Source organism: Eretmochelys imbricata, chromosome 2, assembly GCF_965152235.1.
Source record: "Eretmochelys imbricata isolate rEreImb1 chromosome 2, rEreImb1.hap1, whole genome shotgun sequence".
NCBI classification, from domain to species: domain Eukaryota; kingdom Metazoa; phylum Chordata; order Testudines; family Cheloniidae; genus Eretmochelys; species Eretmochelys imbricata.
Window position 1 is genome coordinate 116,510,521 of NC_135573.1, and position 19,387 is coordinate 116,529,907.

The 19,387-nt window shown below is 40.9% G+C and overlaps 1 protein-coding gene across 7 annotated transcripts in view; it reads right to left on the minus strand.

The window, feature by feature from the left end:
• RREB1 (ras responsive element binding protein 1) overlaps positions 1-19,387 on the minus strand; it is a 142,625-nt gene that overhangs the window by 68,910 nt on the left and 54,328 nt on the right. For 4 of the 7 annotated variants that reach the window (XM_077810672.1, XM_077810673.1, XM_077810671.1 and 1 more), the window contains 4 exons: positions 9,029-9,142; positions 7,373-7,572; positions 2,823-2,912; positions 1,321-1,484 (listed from right to left, as the gene is read on the minus strand). In XM_077810672.1, the coding sequence (XP_077666798.1) occupies positions 1,321-1,484; positions 2,823-2,912; positions 7,373-7,572; positions 9,029-9,142 (568 nt within the window). Of the gene's footprint in view, positions 1-1,320; positions 1,485-2,822; positions 2,913-7,372; positions 7,697-9,028; positions 9,143-13,644; positions 13,770-19,387 lie in introns of all 7 variants that reach the window. The other 3 variants (XM_077810675.1, XM_077810677.1, XM_077810676.1) reach the window with 2 other exon arrangements.

Sequence of the window (19,387 nt, forward strand, 5' to 3'; positions counted from 1 at the left end):
GAAAAATGTCAAAGAAACATTGGCCAAGTATTCATCTATGCTCTACTTCTGCCTAACTGAAATCACTCCTTTAAAACCAAACTTTGCAGCACTGCCTACAAAAAAAAGGTTACTGAGGCTATGTCTACACTACGCTCCTTTTAGCGACATAGCTGTGCTGCTACAGTCGTGCCATTAAAAAGCGAGCAGCGTAACTGCTGTTTGTTGGCTCTCCCACTGACAAAAAACTTCCACCCGCAACAAGCGGCGATAACTTTGTCAGTGGCTGTTCACACCGGCGCTTTTTGTCGGTAAAACTTTTGTCATTCGGGGGTGTGTGTGTGTGTTTTTCACACCTCTGAACGACAAACGTTTTGTTGTTCGGGTTCCAGTATAGACAAAACCTCACATTCAAACCAAAGAAAAACAGACAAGACCATACTCCCGAACCCCATGGAGAAATGCAAGATGTGCACCTGCTATCTCTCTGGTCACTTCGCTTATGTCATATCCCTGTCCCCTTGCCTGTCTTTTGTTGGGTTGCTTGTAAATTGTAAGCTCTTCGATGCAGGGAATTAATCTTCTTATGAATTTGGAAAATGCTTAGCATACTTTAGGTGTTACAGTAATACAAATGAATGAAGTAATTGTATGAGACAAAAATGTGGGTGTGATTAAGTGTTTTGCTTCCTCAGTCAACAACAATATGTATCATTATATATAAACTAAACTATATTAACTTTTAATTTTGACAACCTGTTATAGATCTAGGAAATTCTTTGTAAAGAAGTAAGATGACTAGAGCATGCAAATATGTAAAAAAGGACAGGACAAAGAAGAAGCCCCTTACTGATGGTATTTAGATATTTAACTACCCAGCGCACCCATAAATCATGCAGATGTCTACATGAAACCTCTTGCATCTGCCAAACTGAAGCTGCAAAGTAAGAGGCTGGTTGTTGCCCCTTTAAAATTTGACCCCGTATGTTATTCCTCGAGAGCCATTTATGTGTCATTCTAACCTCTGTGGCACCTGAACAAAAAGAAAATAGTGCTTCTAGATATTATTTGTACCCATAGTTGATTGAGCTAAAAACTCATCCCCAATTCTTACATCATCCTAAAATCCGGCATTCTGGCAGTTCTGGAGGATTACTGTGACACAGAGCATATCATCACACACCTTCTTTGCTTCTCTCTCAGCAATAATGCACTATACATAATTCATACTTCCCTATCCATGTAAAAGCCTTTTCCTTATTTGACAGTCCTGCCAAGGAAACATAATGCCCACACATTCCACAATCTTTTCCACACTCCTGTGTCATGATCAGCACTCACCTGTGCATGTTCCCATTGGTGGTGAAGGATTGTCCACATACTGAACATTTATAAGGCCTTTCACCTGAGTGCACCAGCATGTGGCGATCAAGGGAGCTTGCTGAGCTCAGAGACTTTCCACAGATGCTGCAGGAATGGTCTGTCCCTCCAGTGTCAGTGTTATGCTAAAGAAAGCAATGATTTTCATTGAATTCCTCCTATGTACTGCCCAGGAAATATCAGAGAACTGTAACAGCTAAAAAAGTAGTTGTGTTTTGGATTTGTTTTTTGGTTTTTTTAAAAGAGCTATTTAGCAGGTACGCTACGTAAAGGTAAACTTTACATGCTTTTCTTTTCATTAACCCCTTTGCTGCCACAAAACCACACCAGGAATGTCTGGCTAATGTAGGCCTACTGTGTTATGCAATACATCGCACAGGCACATCCACTGTAGAGTGCAATGCAGGAGGGCGAAAAGGGATCCAGACACAAATGGTTAGGGGTGGAGGGTGTTGTTTAAACTTGAAACATTTTAAAATGTTTATGCTTTTTTGTCATTTTACATTTATTTAAAATGAGTAGGTGACAGAATTTAGAGCATTATTCTACCATTGGATGGACACCAGATTTTTGTGGCTATGTACATGCCTTTTAGGGTAGAATCTGGCCCTTAGTTATCAACACTACGTGAGGATCTTTACACAGACTAAAATCAGTGTGATATGTTGATGATGATGCTAATTAAAACTATATGTTTTAGCTAGGGTGACCAGATGTCCCGATTTTATAGGGACAGTCCTGATTTTTGGGTCTTTTTCTTATATAGGCTCCTATTACCCTGCATCCCCTGTCCCGATTTTTCACATTTGCTATCTGGTCACCCTAGTTTTAGCATAAAAGGGAAAACTGAAGTACACATTTATCCAATGGACACCAGAAAGTGAACCACAACCTCAATGTTCAGAGCAGATCTCTTTTTGTTCCTTATTATGAAAAAAAAAAAAAAAAAGAGAGAAGCAGGAGGACATATTTAGCTCCACAAAAATGGTGCTGTTTGCAAAGTCACTTCTTTGTCTAGCTTCTCAGAGTTGCTAGACTCTGCATAGGACAGAAGTGCTTCAATGCCAGCCTGAGCTAATAGCTCCTGTGTTCCCTGTCCTTAATTTGCATGGATGTTGAAGGTGACTATGGCGAAACAGACAATAAAAGCAGGACACGTCTTGCTAATGGAAATGTTGTTCTGAATCCTCAGATAACTTTAAACTGCCTTGAAGAGGAAACATTTCATTGCTTGGGAATAGGCTGGGGTAGAGGGGAAAAAACCCTGCAACATTTGTGCCTTCCAAAAAATTTTTTTAAATATGAAGGCACAAATGTGTACGTGAAAAGTGAACCATATTCATAATGAAGGACTTCTGGGTTTGGACAAGGAAATGTTTTTTGTTACTGAAAAATGGATCTCTCTCCAAGTCACCGCGTTCTCTTTAATATAAAAGAACGATTAAGACAAGTAGTCTGCATACCTGACGAATGTGCATAGTTAGCTGGTGCTGTGTAGTGCAAATCTTCTCACACAGAGGACAGGTATAGGAAGACTTCTCTTCTTTTGTTTCCTGTAAGAAAAACAAACACACAAACATAAAAGTAGAGAAACCCAAAAGCTAATCTCACAACTACTGATGGGGATTGAAATCATAAGCAAGAAACATAAGAACATCTCTCAAAGAACAGAACAATAACTTGTATTTACACAATCATCATCCTGAAAGACCCTAAGGGAAGCTTCAGAAACTTTATAATTTACAAGTATCGGTCACTTCACCCACCACGGAAATGCAGCAGCTGTTTCACAGCTCACAGCAACTTTGCAACAGCAGTTTGGGACAGGAAGTGAAGGCAACCGTTGTGACCAGCTGAAAGTGCCAGAAGGAATTTAGGCGAGCAGAGCACAAGTACCCAAATTGGAAGTTGGCCAGGACATGAGGGTTAACACCACTAATCTTCCAACAAGGACCAATGAGATCTTTAAACAAATCACAGGGGCCTATATTTTACATCTTGTCCGAATGACAGTGCAGGAGTGCAGTGCCCTTAACTTAACACTGAATCACAGTTTTGCTGCTTCGCACAGGGAAGGGCTGCACCTATTGAATCAGCAACAGCACCTTTTAGAGCATCTTGGGTTTTCCCTGGAAGTATCCCACCCACATATGGGCCAGATCCAACCCTTCTTAAGTTTGCAAGATCTGAGGAAATTGTAGCCTTCAAGAGGTAATGATGCAAGAGTATAATCAACACAAACACAATATACGTTATTCTCCTTTCACATGGTGCGAACCAGAGTAACTATGGTCAAGCCAGAATAAGACCAGTGAGAGTGGAGAACCAGCCTTATATTATTAATTACGCCCTTGAGATATTGACTGCACCACCAAGCCAAGGATGCAATGGGACTCCAAGTGGAAACAAATTAATTTCACCTAATTGCCCAGGGCTGCTGTTAAGTGACGAAAGGCACATCCACCCACAACCTCCACAGAAGCACAGTGCACCCTTATTACCTGAGCCGCCAAATAAAAAGCAAGAGAGTCTGAGACTGAAAACTGAACATGGTTCTTCTGCAGAACAGTGTAGCTCTCTACCAACCAGGAAGACCCAATGTTGTTATTTAACCCCCTGGTATCTCAAGAATGCACAAAAATCATCATTGTGGCTAGCGAGTATGATGTTATACTGAAAAGCTATGTTCTACTTGAACTTTCTTGCCTGCCATTTTAAGTATTCTTGGTGCAATAATGAAAAAAAGATGACTAGATCCTCCATCAGAGATAGTGTGTATGTGTCAGTGTCCATCCATTTCCTCTTTCTAAAAAAACTCGCTGGAGATGTCAAATAAAAAGAACTTTTTCCAGAATGTATGATATACACATGAACGGAGGTTGCCCATCCCACTGAAAAGTGGATGGCTAAAATCCCTTATGGTTACATACTAAAGAATTTAAAAGGGGATGCTGCCAGTCAGGTGCTGGGGAAATTATTCTGAAGTCCCAAAGAAATGAATAAAGCAGTAACCGCTCTACAGTTTTTTTTGGTTTGTGTTTGTTTGGGGTGATTTTTTTTTTTTTTTTTTGAGCGGGGAGAAGATGAGGGGGTTAAACCTACCCTATAGAGGGGAATATAATTTATCTACTAAATTTTATAGAATTGTTCTAAAAGAATGGTTATTTCCTATTAACCTCTAATAGGACTTTTCTGTATGGATAAATGGCCATTTTTCTGCATCTTTTCAACCGAAACAGAGTAAACAATAACACTGATCTCAAATCCCAAAAGCATGAGACTTGTGATCTAATTTGCAATGATTAGCCTTTTTTGCCTTCTCTCCTACACAGAAAAATCCTCCCACTGTTTATAAATGATTATACACAACTCTCTATAGCAGACCTCACTATAGCCCCTGAACATGGGCCAAAGCCTCATGTACTTGACATTCGCAAAACACTAGAAGGCAAAAACATTAGAAGGCAAGTGGGGGGGGGGGGTGTTTCTCTGAAATCTGTACAGTCCCAAGAAAGCTGATCAAATCTGTGCAGTAGCACATATCACATATGGAATATATATATATGTAATCAAAATACACATATTCCCCTCCACAGATGTAACTTTATTGCGCACAATCAGCTTGTGGAGTAATGTTCAGCTCCAGTTACACTGCAGCTCTGTTAAAGTTGGCTCTGGGTTGGAAGAACAAACACGCTGTGCTGTGAGGAAAATCCCTGCAGCTGTGCTGACAGTTTAGATGGTGTTTAATCCCCAGAGATATCTGTGAAATGATCAGTCTACCTCTTTTTCCCTTTTTAGCTAAGGATACAATTCTACATGACACAATTCATTGTTTCGAAGGCTGCTTTCGAGACTGCCTGCTCTTTGAATCAGCAAAATAACAAAAGATAGAGTCATTACTGGTTCACCTTGAAGCAAAGATCAGACACACACTATAGCTCAGCCAGAGCTGATTAGTATTGACTCTGGGGTTTATTATTAACTAAAACCCAAACTTTCTCCAGTGCTCACATAGTACACACGGCATACCATAATACAGGTCAACCAAATCAAGGGTGGCTAACCACGGAATTCTGGTGACTAACTCAATCCAGACAAAGACGTTTAGCATCGCTTCTGTAAAAGCAGCATCACTGAAGAATTAAAAATGCGACACTAAGCGAATGTCTTCACTAGCAACACTAAAGTGCTGCCGCGGCAAATGCTTTAATATGGCTGTGTCGTCGCAGCACCAGCGCCGCGAGAGAGCTCTCCCAGTGCGTAAAAAAACCATCCCCACGAGGGGAGGAGCTGCCAGCGCTGTCTACACTGGCTCTTTACAGCGCTGACACTTGCAGGGGTGTGTTTTTTCACACTGCCGAGCCAGAAAGTTGCAGCACTGTGGCAGTGTAGACAAGGCCTAACTATCTGAGCTGCTGCAGTTGTGCTGGTGAAAGAGCACTTCCCGAACTGAAAGATAAAATTCGCAGCTCATCTGTTAACTACACTTGCTTAAATAAAGCAACTTGGCACTGCCCTTCTGCACCCAACTGCTGGCAAATCCCTTTTGGAGTTTGGCATTAGGTTGATTTGTTTTCTTGTTTTTTTCCCTTCTCTCTAAAAGTGCCCTGACGCCTCTCTGTAACATCTTTTCTTTAGGAGAAAATAAATGAAAAGTTATAATAGACGAGGATTAATGTGCATGTGTGTTTATGAGACTCTAGGCAGACAAGAGCCAAGATAAAGGCAGCATCAAAAGAACCACAGACTTGGGATAAGGATTCAGGAGAGACTGTTTCACTATAACCCCATGGAATATAGCAATGAGACACAGAAAAGCAAATACATTCTGTTACCCTTTTACTATTCCCAGGGTGTGGGAGGGGGGGCAATTCTCACCAGACTTCAGATTCATATTTGCAGTGCACTGAAACAATTCACCACTTTTAATGTGCTTTGCGCTGTACGTAGAAATTTGCTGCATCCAGGTTTGCTAGAGTCAGGCTACAAAAACAGACTGATTCAAACTTAATATTGCCCTGAAATCCTGTCAATTCCGTTTTTTCCAGTGAGAAGTATTTACCTCATTGGTGGTAATCTATCTCCACCTAAAAACAAATCAGCTCTTTTATTAACTTATTTATTTATTTTTACACTATTAGAATCCCTCTTAATCCTGTCACATTTACTCCTTGAGCATCCCTTGATCTGGTGCCCACTGAAATATCAGGTGGAATAAAGGTCAGCAACACTAACAAACTCTCCTGAAGCCAAATCATGTGGTGTCCTAACAGCAGACAGCTGTTTAGTAGCCCTGCCACTGACATGAGTCTGAACAGCACACTCCCACTTAATGCAACTTTGGACTGTGAACGAACGTTAGCAGGCAAATCTTTCATGCCAGCTGCCAGACAATATACTCCTATGATCGCATTTATCTTTATGTCACCCTGCCATATTTTTCTTTTCAATTAACGTATTTTAGTTTTGAGGAAATAAAATCTAAGCCAAATCAGAAGCCATTTATCTGAAAGACAGTTTGCAGGCTATTAATAAATTGCTACAGGAACATCACATAAGTAACACTGTTTTGACTGATATAATTCTCTTCTTTGTGGTGGTATTGATACAGTGCCGTCAACTGGTAAATGTGATAAACTTGATCAGCCCTTATGCATTTGCATTGCGTTATGCAGTAAGTCTATGTACTTGTTTAACAAAGACTATACGTTAAGGAACAATGTGTACTGGTAGAGGGACAGACTAAGGGTAATTCAGTGGGAATACTCACATGCTTAGAGTTAAGCACGTGTTTAAGTGTTTTCCTAGATCAGTGTGCAAATGACAAGGTCTTTTCCAGATCAGATTTCTCTGATTATTCTGTGAAAAGTCACAAACCACACATGGACTTGCAATGCATAGCAGCTGATGCCACCATGTACTATTTGAAATGCAAAAAATGACAATGCAAATTAACTCTTTTCCTCCACTGTGAAACTCTCTCACCCATTGCAAGCTTGGAATTATATACCTGGTTCCTCCTGCCAATCCGATTTGGTGCAGGAGACTTCGATGGGGACTTGATGTTCTGAGAATTCCCGCCATTTTCAGCGATCTTCCCCACACTCATTACTGCTGACATCATGGCGTCAATGGAGGACAAGTCTGTACCTTCCAAACTGTTTGGTAAAGTTGGGGTCTTGTAATTGGTTAAGCTTTTGAGCTGCTTCTCTGAAATTGTAAACAAAAAAAGGTGCTGAGATGATCAGTTGGCGAGCTAATGGGATGTTCAGCAGTATGCAGCTGATGGAAGAGACGTGGTCCATGCCTCAAAAGAATTCACAACCTGTGTGATCTGAAAAAGTAAAAAACAGTAGTTCATAACAGTTTGGGGTCCTTTATTAATGGGAAAGCTACTAAAGTTCTAGAAAACATAAGCCAAGTTACAACTTTTTATTTGAATGCTCTGTTCACATGAACTTGATTTTCAAACCCCCAATACAGTACAGTAGAATCTCAGAGTTACCAAATACCTCAGGAATGGAGGTTGTTCAGAACTCTGAACAAAAAGTTATTGCTATTCTTTCAAAAGTTTAGAACTGATCATTGAATTAATAGATCTTTGAAACTTTACGATGCAGAAGAAAATGCTACTTTTAACCATCTTAATTTAAACAAAACAAGCACAGAAACAGTTTCCTTACCTTGTCAAATCTTTTTTTTTTAACTCCCCCCTCCCCTTTTTTTTTTTTTAATAGTTTATGTTTAACACAGTACTGTACTGCATTTGCTTTCTGCTGCTGCCTGTGTGTACACTTCCGGTTCCCAATGAGGTGTGTGGTTGACTGGTCAGTTCATAACTCTCGTGTTTTTAACTCTGAGGTTCTACTGTAGAGCCAGTAATCCTGGGTTTAAAATCAGATTTAGCTTAATTCTCTTGTCATAATGCATCTTGTTGGTAATGCATAATGCATCTTGTTGGTGTCCTGTGTCCACAGTGAAAGACTGGAGCACTGTTCATGAGCGGCTGCAGTTGCAAACACATTGCTATGGGGGTGAGTAGGTATTTTGGGTAATGTTACATTAAAGTATAAGAAGTGCAATGTAGAATATACACAGAATATTTATCCTACATCATATGTACATGTAAGAAGGATGTTCTTGTTTCAGATACCATGCTTAAATAGTTGGGGCACTAGGTGTGTGGTGTTCCAATTTATGGACATATTACGTAAACATTACCATACTAGTAAGTCTTTCATATCCTGCTTTAGAAACATAAGAAGTGCATGCTTTAAAACCCCAGCAGATTCATCATTCAAGATGAGCAGCACAGAACCCAAGACTTAAAATCTGAATATATACTGGGAAAGCCACTGAATATATATAAGAGACGACATGCGGGGGATGTATATCAAGGGACATGTACACATGATCCGTTATATAACATGTTTTGGCAAAAGAGAAGTCTGAACATTATAAACAGGTGTTTTATGGGGATAAGTAATGCTGTGCCAAAAGAGCCAAAAGAGTCTTCATTTGTAAGCCTTGCAGTGGTGAGTGTAAGTGTTTGTGCTTCTGCTTAATATATATATATAAATAAAATTATTAGGGATGGGGAAAACTCTTAAAAATCTTGCTGATCCTTTACATTAATGAAGCACACAATTCTAGTTAAATAAGTTACCTTCATTTTCCTCCCTTGACTGTTGAACAATGAGGTTTTCTTCTTGCTTGCTGCTCTCCCCACTTAGTGTATTAGGCTTAGCAGAGTCTAGATTCTCTATAGCACCCTCTAGTACTGTATTAAGGAAAGGGGAGGGGGGAGGGAAGAAGGAATATATTAACTACGAGGTAGTTTTAACAGAGAAAGACTTCATCCCCCTAATTTATGTCCCAGATTCAACTTGCAAAAAAGGGAGCTAGACCGAGTACATCACTGACACTACTGACATCTGGCTTAGAAATTCAAGTGTATTCTGTAGCTGGAGAATTTCAGTAATTCAAGTTCATACATTCCGCACTTTCCTTTTAGAAAAATTACAGTTTATTCTAACAGATGAATTCATGATGACCCTTTGATTAATGCTAACAGTGGAAAGGACGACTGAAATTTCTGGAACCATTCAGCACATTTCTCATATCCAGTGTCCCAGTTTATCAGTAATTATTGAAAATATACATAAATTGGTGCAATTGCTGGTGGAATATTTTCCCACCCCCCCCTCTCTTTTTTTTTGGAAGCCACACATGCACTTATCAAGCTATTGTCAGCAACTCTAACTCTGTGAGAAGGACACCTCTCTGGTTCCAATATGCTAGAGTAGTTTTTTGAAGGCCTTTTTTAGAGTGGCAGACATTCCAGGAAAACAACAAAATGTAACAAACAAACAAAAAGTGATTCCTGGGGGAATTTTTTTTTTAGTAGGTAATATTGCAAAATGCAATTACAGTTTTAACAGAGAGTTGCACTATGGTAACATTAAAGAAAAATACAGTTATGTTACTTCACTATTGAAACAAAGAACATCAGCCTTTGGAAGCTTTACCATCTCAGATATCAAAATGGTTCCTGTCAGCAGGCCTTTAACGGCATTACGTGCTTTTATTTCCCTATATGCAGAGGCTACAAGCCTCAAATAGCAGCGAAAACAATAAGGAATATTTTCTTGTAAAAAGAATGAGCACATCTTACTGTAATTATCCCATTTAAGGCATCATTGAGCTTACATAATATGTTTGCACTTATGTAGCACTTCTCAGTGGATCCCAAACAGCTTTGCAAACATTAATGAATTAGTAAAACATCCCAGTGATGCCCACTTTACAGGTAGAGAAACAAAGGCATAGAGAGAGATGGAGGGCCCAATTCTTCCATGTTTGCTCATGCTGAACAGCTCCTTACGCGACACCTATCTTCACCTCAGTGGGAGGAAGGATGGCAGAATCAAGCTCTGAGGGACTACTCACTTGCTTAACTGTTACCCATGTGCTTAAGTATCTGTCCTAAATCAGAACCTGAATAACTTGACACTTTGGGTCAGTAACAGAGTTTGGATTAAAGCCTAGGAGTCCTGATTCTAGTCCTGTGGTCTACACACTAGACAATGCGGCCTGCTCCCTAAACTGGGCTTTTATAAACTGCATGTTATACTCTCCTGAATGACTCACTCTCTACTAATTTTAATACCTTTCCACTCTGCAAGCACTGATTTTCCTTTCTGATGTGGGCCTGATCCTGGGAGGGGCTGAGTATCTAAAATGGCCACTGAGTTCAATAAGGGTTGCAAGTGACCTGCACTTCAGGATCAGGCACTGTGTTTCTAGCAGAATTCAAATTAGTTTCTTTGTTATCTTCCTCATTTTTGCACAGCTCTCAGATCAGGGTTTTTGTTAGCTGCAGTGTCAGCTTACTTTATTTTGGCCCATAAAAGTGATGGCTTTTTACTTTTTAAATTTCAGCGATGAAGGGTTCATGCAGGGGTAGATTTATTTTAAAAACAACAACTACAAAAGTAAAAATCACAACAACAACATTTCCCTAATAGTTTACAATTTTTGACATTGGCCCAAACTTAATCTTACTTAACAGCATCCCTTTAGTTAATACAACAGAAAAACTGGAAAAAATATTAAACCCTTTTTCTGTTTTTGTTAAAGCAAAAAACAAACTTAGTTTAACCATCTTTCTTTCTGAGCAGATCAATAACTATTCTTGAATTTTTCACCCAATAACCAACATGTCAATCCTTAATTATCAGATACTTTCTAAAACAGTAAAAACAAACAAAAAAATGAATCCATTTAACCACTGTAAAAACAGGGTGTGGTCCACGTTAATTTAAATACCGCAGGGGGTCCTTTCAGAGAAATAAATTCTGAATTCCTAGCATTGTTTTTAGCTGTTGATTCAAAGTGGTCATCAGAAAGAAAGAAAAGGGCAGACATGCAAACATCACCCTGAAATCTCACCTTCAGTTTTGCAATGTCTGTGCAAGTATGCCTGGTGTACACCTTTCAGAAAGGGCACAATCCAGTACAATTGCAGCCCATAACAGCTTCTGTTTACAAATAGCTATTTTATGACAAACTAAAATACAGCTTTCTGCCAACTCAAACAAGATGTTTGGATACTGATCTTGTTTTTAAACAGGAGACCAATTTTTTCTGTACATTAAAAACTTCCTAGTTTGCAAACAGTTTAAAGAATTAAACTTAATTTCTGAAAGAGTAAGTATTATTGGAGTGCACTAAAATATATTCTAGTACTGTTGTGGGAAGGAAAACTATACCATTGAAACAAAGACAATAGCATGCATTGATTCTGGAAGCACAACTTTCTATTTGCAATAGGATATAGCAACAATAAGAATACTGGGCCAAATCACTTCTTCCTGTGGGAAACCCATGGCAGGGAGGGGCCCTGGGGCAGGAAAATTCGGTGAGGCTTCTCTTGCAAAATTTATTACACATCTGTGGAGGGGAGGGTGCATTCCCCCCCCCTTTCCAAGTAGAAAAGGGAAGGTTTGGCCCACTGAACCTATTTCAGGGAATCAACTGGGGAGACAGAGCCAACAATATGGAAGTTCTTTAATTGCCTGGCTACAGGAGTGCCTGTCTTCTCAAGCTCTTGGGGATCCCTCTGCTTATTGCTCCACTGGGCAATTACCCCCCTTCCCAATTAAAGGAGACAGGGAGGTCCACAGTGAAGAGGGAGCTCAGCTTGGAGGCAATACCACCTCGGGCTGTATTAAACACTGAATTAATTCCCTATGGAGTAAGCATTCCATCCTCATTCCACACACACACACACACACACACAACTGCAGGTTCCCTTGAATCTGTCCCTTCGCTCTGGTCCTGGCTGCTGTGGCTAGAGGTGTAGCATCTGTAGGCGACTGAGACAATGCAGGACCACAGAAAGCTAAAGACTGCAAATAGCGGTTTGTGATAAAGGCGAGATCTGAAACAAATGACAACCAGCTTTGAAGGGACACAGTAAAGCACAGGCTTGAACAAAAATAATGTAAAACTTGTTGCTTCCCATTCAGTCTGAACAGGAAGGCATTTGCTAGATCTATTTCCTCCTTTGGGATAAAATGTGACTCCACAGTAAGCTGAAGCTCAGCTCATCAACATTTACTCCTCCCCGCCCCCCCCATTTTATCTTAAAAAAAGATCATTCTTGATGGTTACAGCATCTTCTCCTTTCATTTTAAACGCACTAGTGAGAAAGCAACAGGAGAACCTTGGTTACAATCTTTAAAGAGGGTAGGAAGAGAGAAGATGCTTCTTCAGTCACTCGACTCACCAAAGAGAAGGTGCTACAGAAGCAAAAAGTGTGCCCCAACCCTTTGGAGCGATTACAAGTTTTTACTACAGTTTGTTCTACTGTCTTGCACATGAGCACTCCCTTTGGAATAGATAGGAAGAAGCACACAATACACACAGTCCAGGCAAGGAGAGAGCAAATCTGATGTATAGCACAAAGCAGCTCATTGTTCCACTTAAAAAAAAAAACAAAAACCCACATTAATGTTAAAATACAAGCCGTGAATTAATTGGGCCAGAGAAAATTTAATACTTTCAGCCAAACACTTTTCTTGGTTTCATTAAACACACTATGTTCTATACTATGGATACTCTTTTCTTTTGGGGGGAGGAAGGAGGATTCCCATCTTAACACACACACACACAATGCATTTCAAAACACTTTTCCCTTCTGGGCCTAAAAAGCATTACTACTCCTACTTACCATCCCCCTAAAATGACCTACTTTTTCAATGAGAAGTGAAACCAAAGATTGTTTAAATGTAAGTCCAGGCAGCATTACTAATGCAGAGATTTAGAGAGGAATAACTTTGTTCAAATCAGCAAGGGGACATTTCATCTGGGACAAAGAGCCCACGATAGTTTCTTTCTCGGTGTTCTGAAAGATACATCTCATAGGTTGAAATTCACCTCCATTTAGAAGTCCAGCACCAAACCTATTCACCACTAAAGTTGCACTTGAGCCTTCAAATGAGGACTTAAGTGAGACGTACGTGGCACATAGGTCTTGTGCCGAGTTTCTGCACTGGAATGAATTTCACTCAGAGCATGCAATGGGAAACTTTTCTCCCCACTCATCTCCCATGCTGTTGGTCACATCAAAAGCAGGATTATAGTTTTACTCAAATTTTGCATCAAAGCCTTCAGGGAGGAGATGGGGAGGAAACAAGCTGGGTGGGAAGAAGAAAGAGTGATACTATTCAGTGCCACTGCCTGAAGCAAAGGAAAACCAAAGGAAGTTTTCCAACTGACCTTTTTTAATAGCAAGTCTGCCCTGGCTACTGAAGTATTGGTGCTGGCGAGGCCCCAACGGCAGAGAAGTTTACTGGTAGCGTCACCTCACTGTCACCACTGCAGGAGCACCAGTACAGAGCAGCCTATATGAAAAGAAAAGCAAAAAGGATAAGACAGAGGAACAGGACTTTATGGCGGCAGTTCTTTCTACTACTTAGCATTAAGCCAAAAAGGCACGGAGAATATTTCCGAAAATGTCTGAATACACACACGTAAAAGGTAGAATTTTACCCAGCGAAAACGTCACTCTAAACTCACAAAACCCAGAGCAGCACATCCTTAAGGGAATCCTCCAACCACTAAACTGAGACTGCCTCTTTGGTTATGAGCCTTTTATGTTGTTACTTATATTAGAGTTTGTTAGCAACATTTGGTGTATTTATATTAGTGTCTATGTAGGCATAATGGTTTATACTTTTGCTTGGTTAAAAAAACAAAAAGACCAAACCTGCCATCCCTTTACCCTCAAAGACCAGTCAATAACCCACATGCTTATTTTTCCTCTGTAAGAGCTTAGATAACAAAATACATATGTACCATAAAAGCATGTAGGATTGGCAACATGGGCAAGTTACTGATGCTGAAAAAACTACTGCCCTTTGAGTCACCACTGAGTTACTCCAGATGCATGACGTAACTGTACTGAAACCAGTACAGCTATACTGGCGTGCAACTAAAATAATGAAGTGGTGAACCAGTCCCCTGCCATTTCGTGGATGATATTCATGAGTATGCTCCAGCTGCCCTGTGCCACGTTAGTGACACAAAAGCAGCCCTAATGTAACTGTGAATTTGGTCTCTATCTTATCTTTTGTGCTCCATTTCTGAACTTTAATGTTGCATCAAAGTTTCTTCATTGTCTGACATGGTATGTTTATGTATATGTGGTGGGAACTGCCTCCCTAACTGAGATTAAGCTGTGAGGCAATAAAGCTGGATCTACTGTGCAAGTACTGAAAGTGAGAGCAAAAACTGGATGGCCCCAGATAGGGATTGAGTGCCTGGCTCTTCAATGGACCGGCACCTTAGTCAGTCACTTACATCTGCACAGTGGGTGTGAAACATTCCCATTCTGATTGGGTAACATTTTGCACAAGTGTAAGTGACTACACAAAGTGCCAGGCACCAGAGAGTCAGACACTGAGACGGTGATCACTACTGACCCATATTTAGGTTGGATAGTTGCTGAAGAGTATAAACCCCTTCTTTCCCAATCACGCCTACCTACAGATTTCTCAACAGCTAGCACATGACATGGAAAGCTAGTCAGAAGAAACTCCCCACATCCTTATTGCTCATTCCATTTCTGGGTTTAGCTTATTTAACAACAAAATCCCAGGAAATAAGGTTCTACGTATTTCAGTATCTTCAGGACCTTGCTCAAGTGAAGAGGAGATCAGAATTTGAAAGTGATCTGGATAATGTTGTTAGTAGCCCTAAAATTATCAGCTACACGAGATAAGACAAAACACTCAAGCAACAAATTGAAGGCCCACAAAAAAATCAGGAAGGAGTTTTCACTCCTCTCCTCTCTAACCCCTCATGCTACAGCATGGCACAACTGGAAATGAGGAGCCGGCTGCCTTCCTCTGAAGCTGGAGGAACTGACAACCATCAGAGGAAACATTAGATTAGATGGACCTTTGGTGTTATCCGGTATGTCTATTCCTCTATTCCTTTTCTGCTTGTTAAAGACAGACACAAAAGCATTACTGTGTCTCCCATAAGAACTGCTTTGCATATGTTCTGAAAGCTAAGACAGCTGTGTGAATGACTTAGAGTTCCAGGAAGTAGATGTGTTTCTTGGCTTTAAGTCTGGTTTATTTGCTTTAGATGGAGTGGCAAGCCAGGCAAGTTCCCTCCCTGAAGAGTGGCACTGGCTGCAAGAATACTGAGCAGCTTGAGACTTCACGTAGCGTCTTTCAGTAGACAGATGAGCATTTCCCAGTTCTGGGCATTATTTTGCTGCTTAGACAGTATTGACTCTCATCTCACTGGGCAAGAAGAGGGACTGACAGAACAACTTTCCAAGCTCCATTCCTCAAGCAGCCAACCTTTGGGAAAGAGCCATGGGGAGGAGAATTCTATTTTGTTCTATATAGGTTCTTATATGGCACTCATTACTGTAGTATCTGAACTCCTGCTAGTGCTTTGTATTTCTTGGGGACGCCATGATCAGGAGCCTCATTGGGGCGAAGATACAAAACAAGCCAGCAAGGAGAGTGGCCCTTTATACAGCCAGGCGCTGTTTCTGCAGAGAAGCCATGAAAGAACTGAGGAAATGCCTTCCCTGTAATGGCTCCTGGGTCTCTTTTCCCTCACTAAACAGTGGTGAGAAATGAGAGGTGCCCTTTCTCCTGGGGGGGGGAGGGGGGTAAAGGGATACTTGTTAGACTCCTTTAGTGGTGCGTTATGATAAGTAGTGCATCAGACATCAAAGCACCACATGGCACTCCCCCTGGCTCAACTAGGAAATATCTTTTATTGGACCAACTTCTGTTGGTGAGAGAGACAAGCTTTTGAGCTTACACAGAACTCTTCTTCAGATCTGGGAAACTTATTCAGTGTCACAGCTAAAACACAGGATGGAACAGATTGTCTACTTATACTAAACAATCTGTTCCACCCTGTAGTTAGCTGTGACATTCTGAATATGTTTCCCAGACCTGAAGAAGAGTTCTGTGTAAGCTTGAAAGCTTGTCTCTCTCACCAACAGAAGTTGGTCCAATAAAAGTTATTACCTCACCCACCTCGCCTAATATCCTGGGACTGACAGGGCTGCAACACTGCATTCGACCAAGACAGACAGGCTGGGGCTGTAAAATAAGGAAACATGGTCTAAATTGCAACAGGTAAAGAGATCTGTGGTTGGGTCCTCGTTTGTTAAAAAATAAAACAAAACAAAGGTGAACCATAATACAGCCAGATCATTAATATGAATAAACTTTAACCTTTGTCAGATACCCCTTTGAAAGGAAAGGATGGCCAGGCACTGTACTCCAGTTTATGGAAGGGATTTCACATCCAGGAGCCTCAATAATAGAACAGATGGATTAAATCTGGAAGAACCAGGTGGAAAGCTTATGGTGAAAAGAAAAAAAGGGGAGGAGGCGTGGGGGGAAGAAAAAGAAAAACAGAAAAAACAAAACAAAAAAAAACTTACAACCCAAGACAAAGTGCTCCTGGATTCTAAAAACGTCTGCTGAAAAAAACCTATGAGGGCTACATGCAGGCAGAGCTGGACAACGGTGACAGAGAGGCTGAAATCCCAGACAGTATAGCCAGTTCAAGCCATGGGATTCCTGCTGTAAAATGAACAGGAGGAGAGAGAACCTGATGAAAGGCATGATGCTGCAGCTTTGCCCTTTAAAGGCGGGCCAAGAGCAGGCATCTGTGTTCCATGCAGTGCAGCCAGAGCCTGCAATCAATTGTTTCTGAGACAAGTTACAAACGGGGACTTCTGTGTCTTATCAATTGGTCATGCAGATGCCTAGGCATCCACTGTAATGAATCGGTTGGGGACAATTGGTCTGGTTGTTCTTATTACAGCATCGTGAAAACAGCAGTCATAGTAATGTTGAGACGAAGGAAAGCCACAAACTGGTGATGTCGAATTGCTCACTGGCAATCGGTCTCTGCACCTGTTGGTCAGGAGGGGAGGCCCGTCAGTCCCAACTGGTGGATCAGATGAGCAGAAACGTATCAGACATCACTCTCCAGTTTAATACCCTCCCCTGAAGCTGTTCAGTGCATCTTTCCTCATGGAACTCAGATGTGTGTGTCAGGCACTAATTTGTGCAGCAACTAGTGTCCTAACCCTGCACTCTTCACTATGTAGCTGGAGTAGCATTAGCTGCAACAGGAACAGGCTGAGGAAGGATTAGAGGAAGGCTGGATCATCAGTGTGAAGTGTGCACAGGAAGCAACAGCCGATCTCCTGATAATGCTATGCATCTCTGGGGGGAGCCCTGGTCATGATCCGCTACCACCTTAGAGGGATTTTGTTTTGTTTTTTTTAAAAAGAGACTCACAGAAGGCTTGGCTAGATGGGGAATTTTAGCGATACTGTCACTTTGGAAGCAGCTTAGGAAAAATAGAACTCTTAGCCCAGGATAAGAGCGTTCACATGGGGAGTTATACCAGTACAACTATACTGATAAAATTATGCTGGTCAGTTTCCCAGTGTAGACAAAAGCCCTAAGGGGACAGTATTAGCACAGCCCCCTCCCTCACCCAGCTTTCAGTTGGGAACACCTTACACAGCCGCACCCCACAGCGCTTTGCACCGAATGAGTTAATTTAGTAAAACGATGCATGACATTAGAAAACTTTGATTAGAAATCAGGGGAATAACAATGTCATGGTTGCCACCTATCACGATTTTATCACATCTTGTAAAATCTGATGGAGCCATGGTATTAAATGAGCATCACAGCTTTTGCTCAAAAGCGTTTTATATGTATGTTTCCAGCCCTCACAGTTGTGGAGAAAAGCTGGAAAGCATGAACCCAGAGGTAAAAACAAACAAGAAAGCAAATAAAATTAAATTTTTTTAAGCGTCTTAGGCAGTGTAAGCCAGTCATGATTTTTTGAGGGGTGGCTTGACTCAATTTTTGAATACTTTAGGATGGCAGTACTGTGGAGAGAGTTCCTCCTTGGTGCAGCGATTCTCTTACACACCCTGCAGTGAAGTTTTGTTTATTTTCATTTTGTTTTTAATTCATAGCACATTCTACTAATACTACTTTTAGATGAGAAACTCACTGAAATACCACATTTGATTTCATGGGAAAAAGACTCAATTAAACAACAAAACAAAAAAAGGTTTTGGATAGAATTGTTTAAGAACGTGCAGCTCTTCTTGCTGCTCTTTTCCAGGGAGTGTGCCTTGCTGACAGGATTAACTACTGCCAGACTCACAAAGCTGGGAGACAGCTGCCACATGGCAGCCATTTATTACAAGGCACCACTCCTTTAAAGTCAGGAAAGAGACAGAGCCTCTTATTTTCCGAGGTGTTATCGGCAGGGTTTCCCTGCTCCACAGGCTTTAGTGACTAGGCTTTTTCCAAACAAACACCTCCTTTTCTCCCCACCTTGTTAACATCATCATATTCCTGTCTTCTGCTCCTGGGTGAGCACAGGATATATCCTCTCTACTGTGTATTCCAGGTAAAAACTCTATTAAAACAGTTAAAAGATCAGAATTTCTGTATAACACACATACACACTAACTCACTCCTCTGCTTTACAGTAAAGTTTAATTAGAAAGTTTTAGTTTAACACAAACCAACAAAACGAAAACCAACAGGGAGGGAGACATACTGGAGTGAAGGAATGCAGAGTTAAGGTACTATAATAATAAAAATTCTGACCTTACATATGTGACCTCTCATCCACCCATAAGACACATTTCTTTACACCTGCATTTCTTTAATCTATAATATCGACCATGGAATACAGAACCCTATCTCAGGCTGATCTCGAAACCACTGCCTAGTCATTGACCCTTTTCCAGTCCACATGACCATGATGGGCCAGACACACATTTCTTTCCTTCTTGGCACAGACTAAAGACCTGACCCACTTACAGGCCACCATCCTGCAGTCTTGCATCTTACTCTCTAAATAGGTTTTCAGACAACATCATCCCACATTCCGCTCTGAGCCAGACACCAACATATCACGTCCATTATTTCCATTA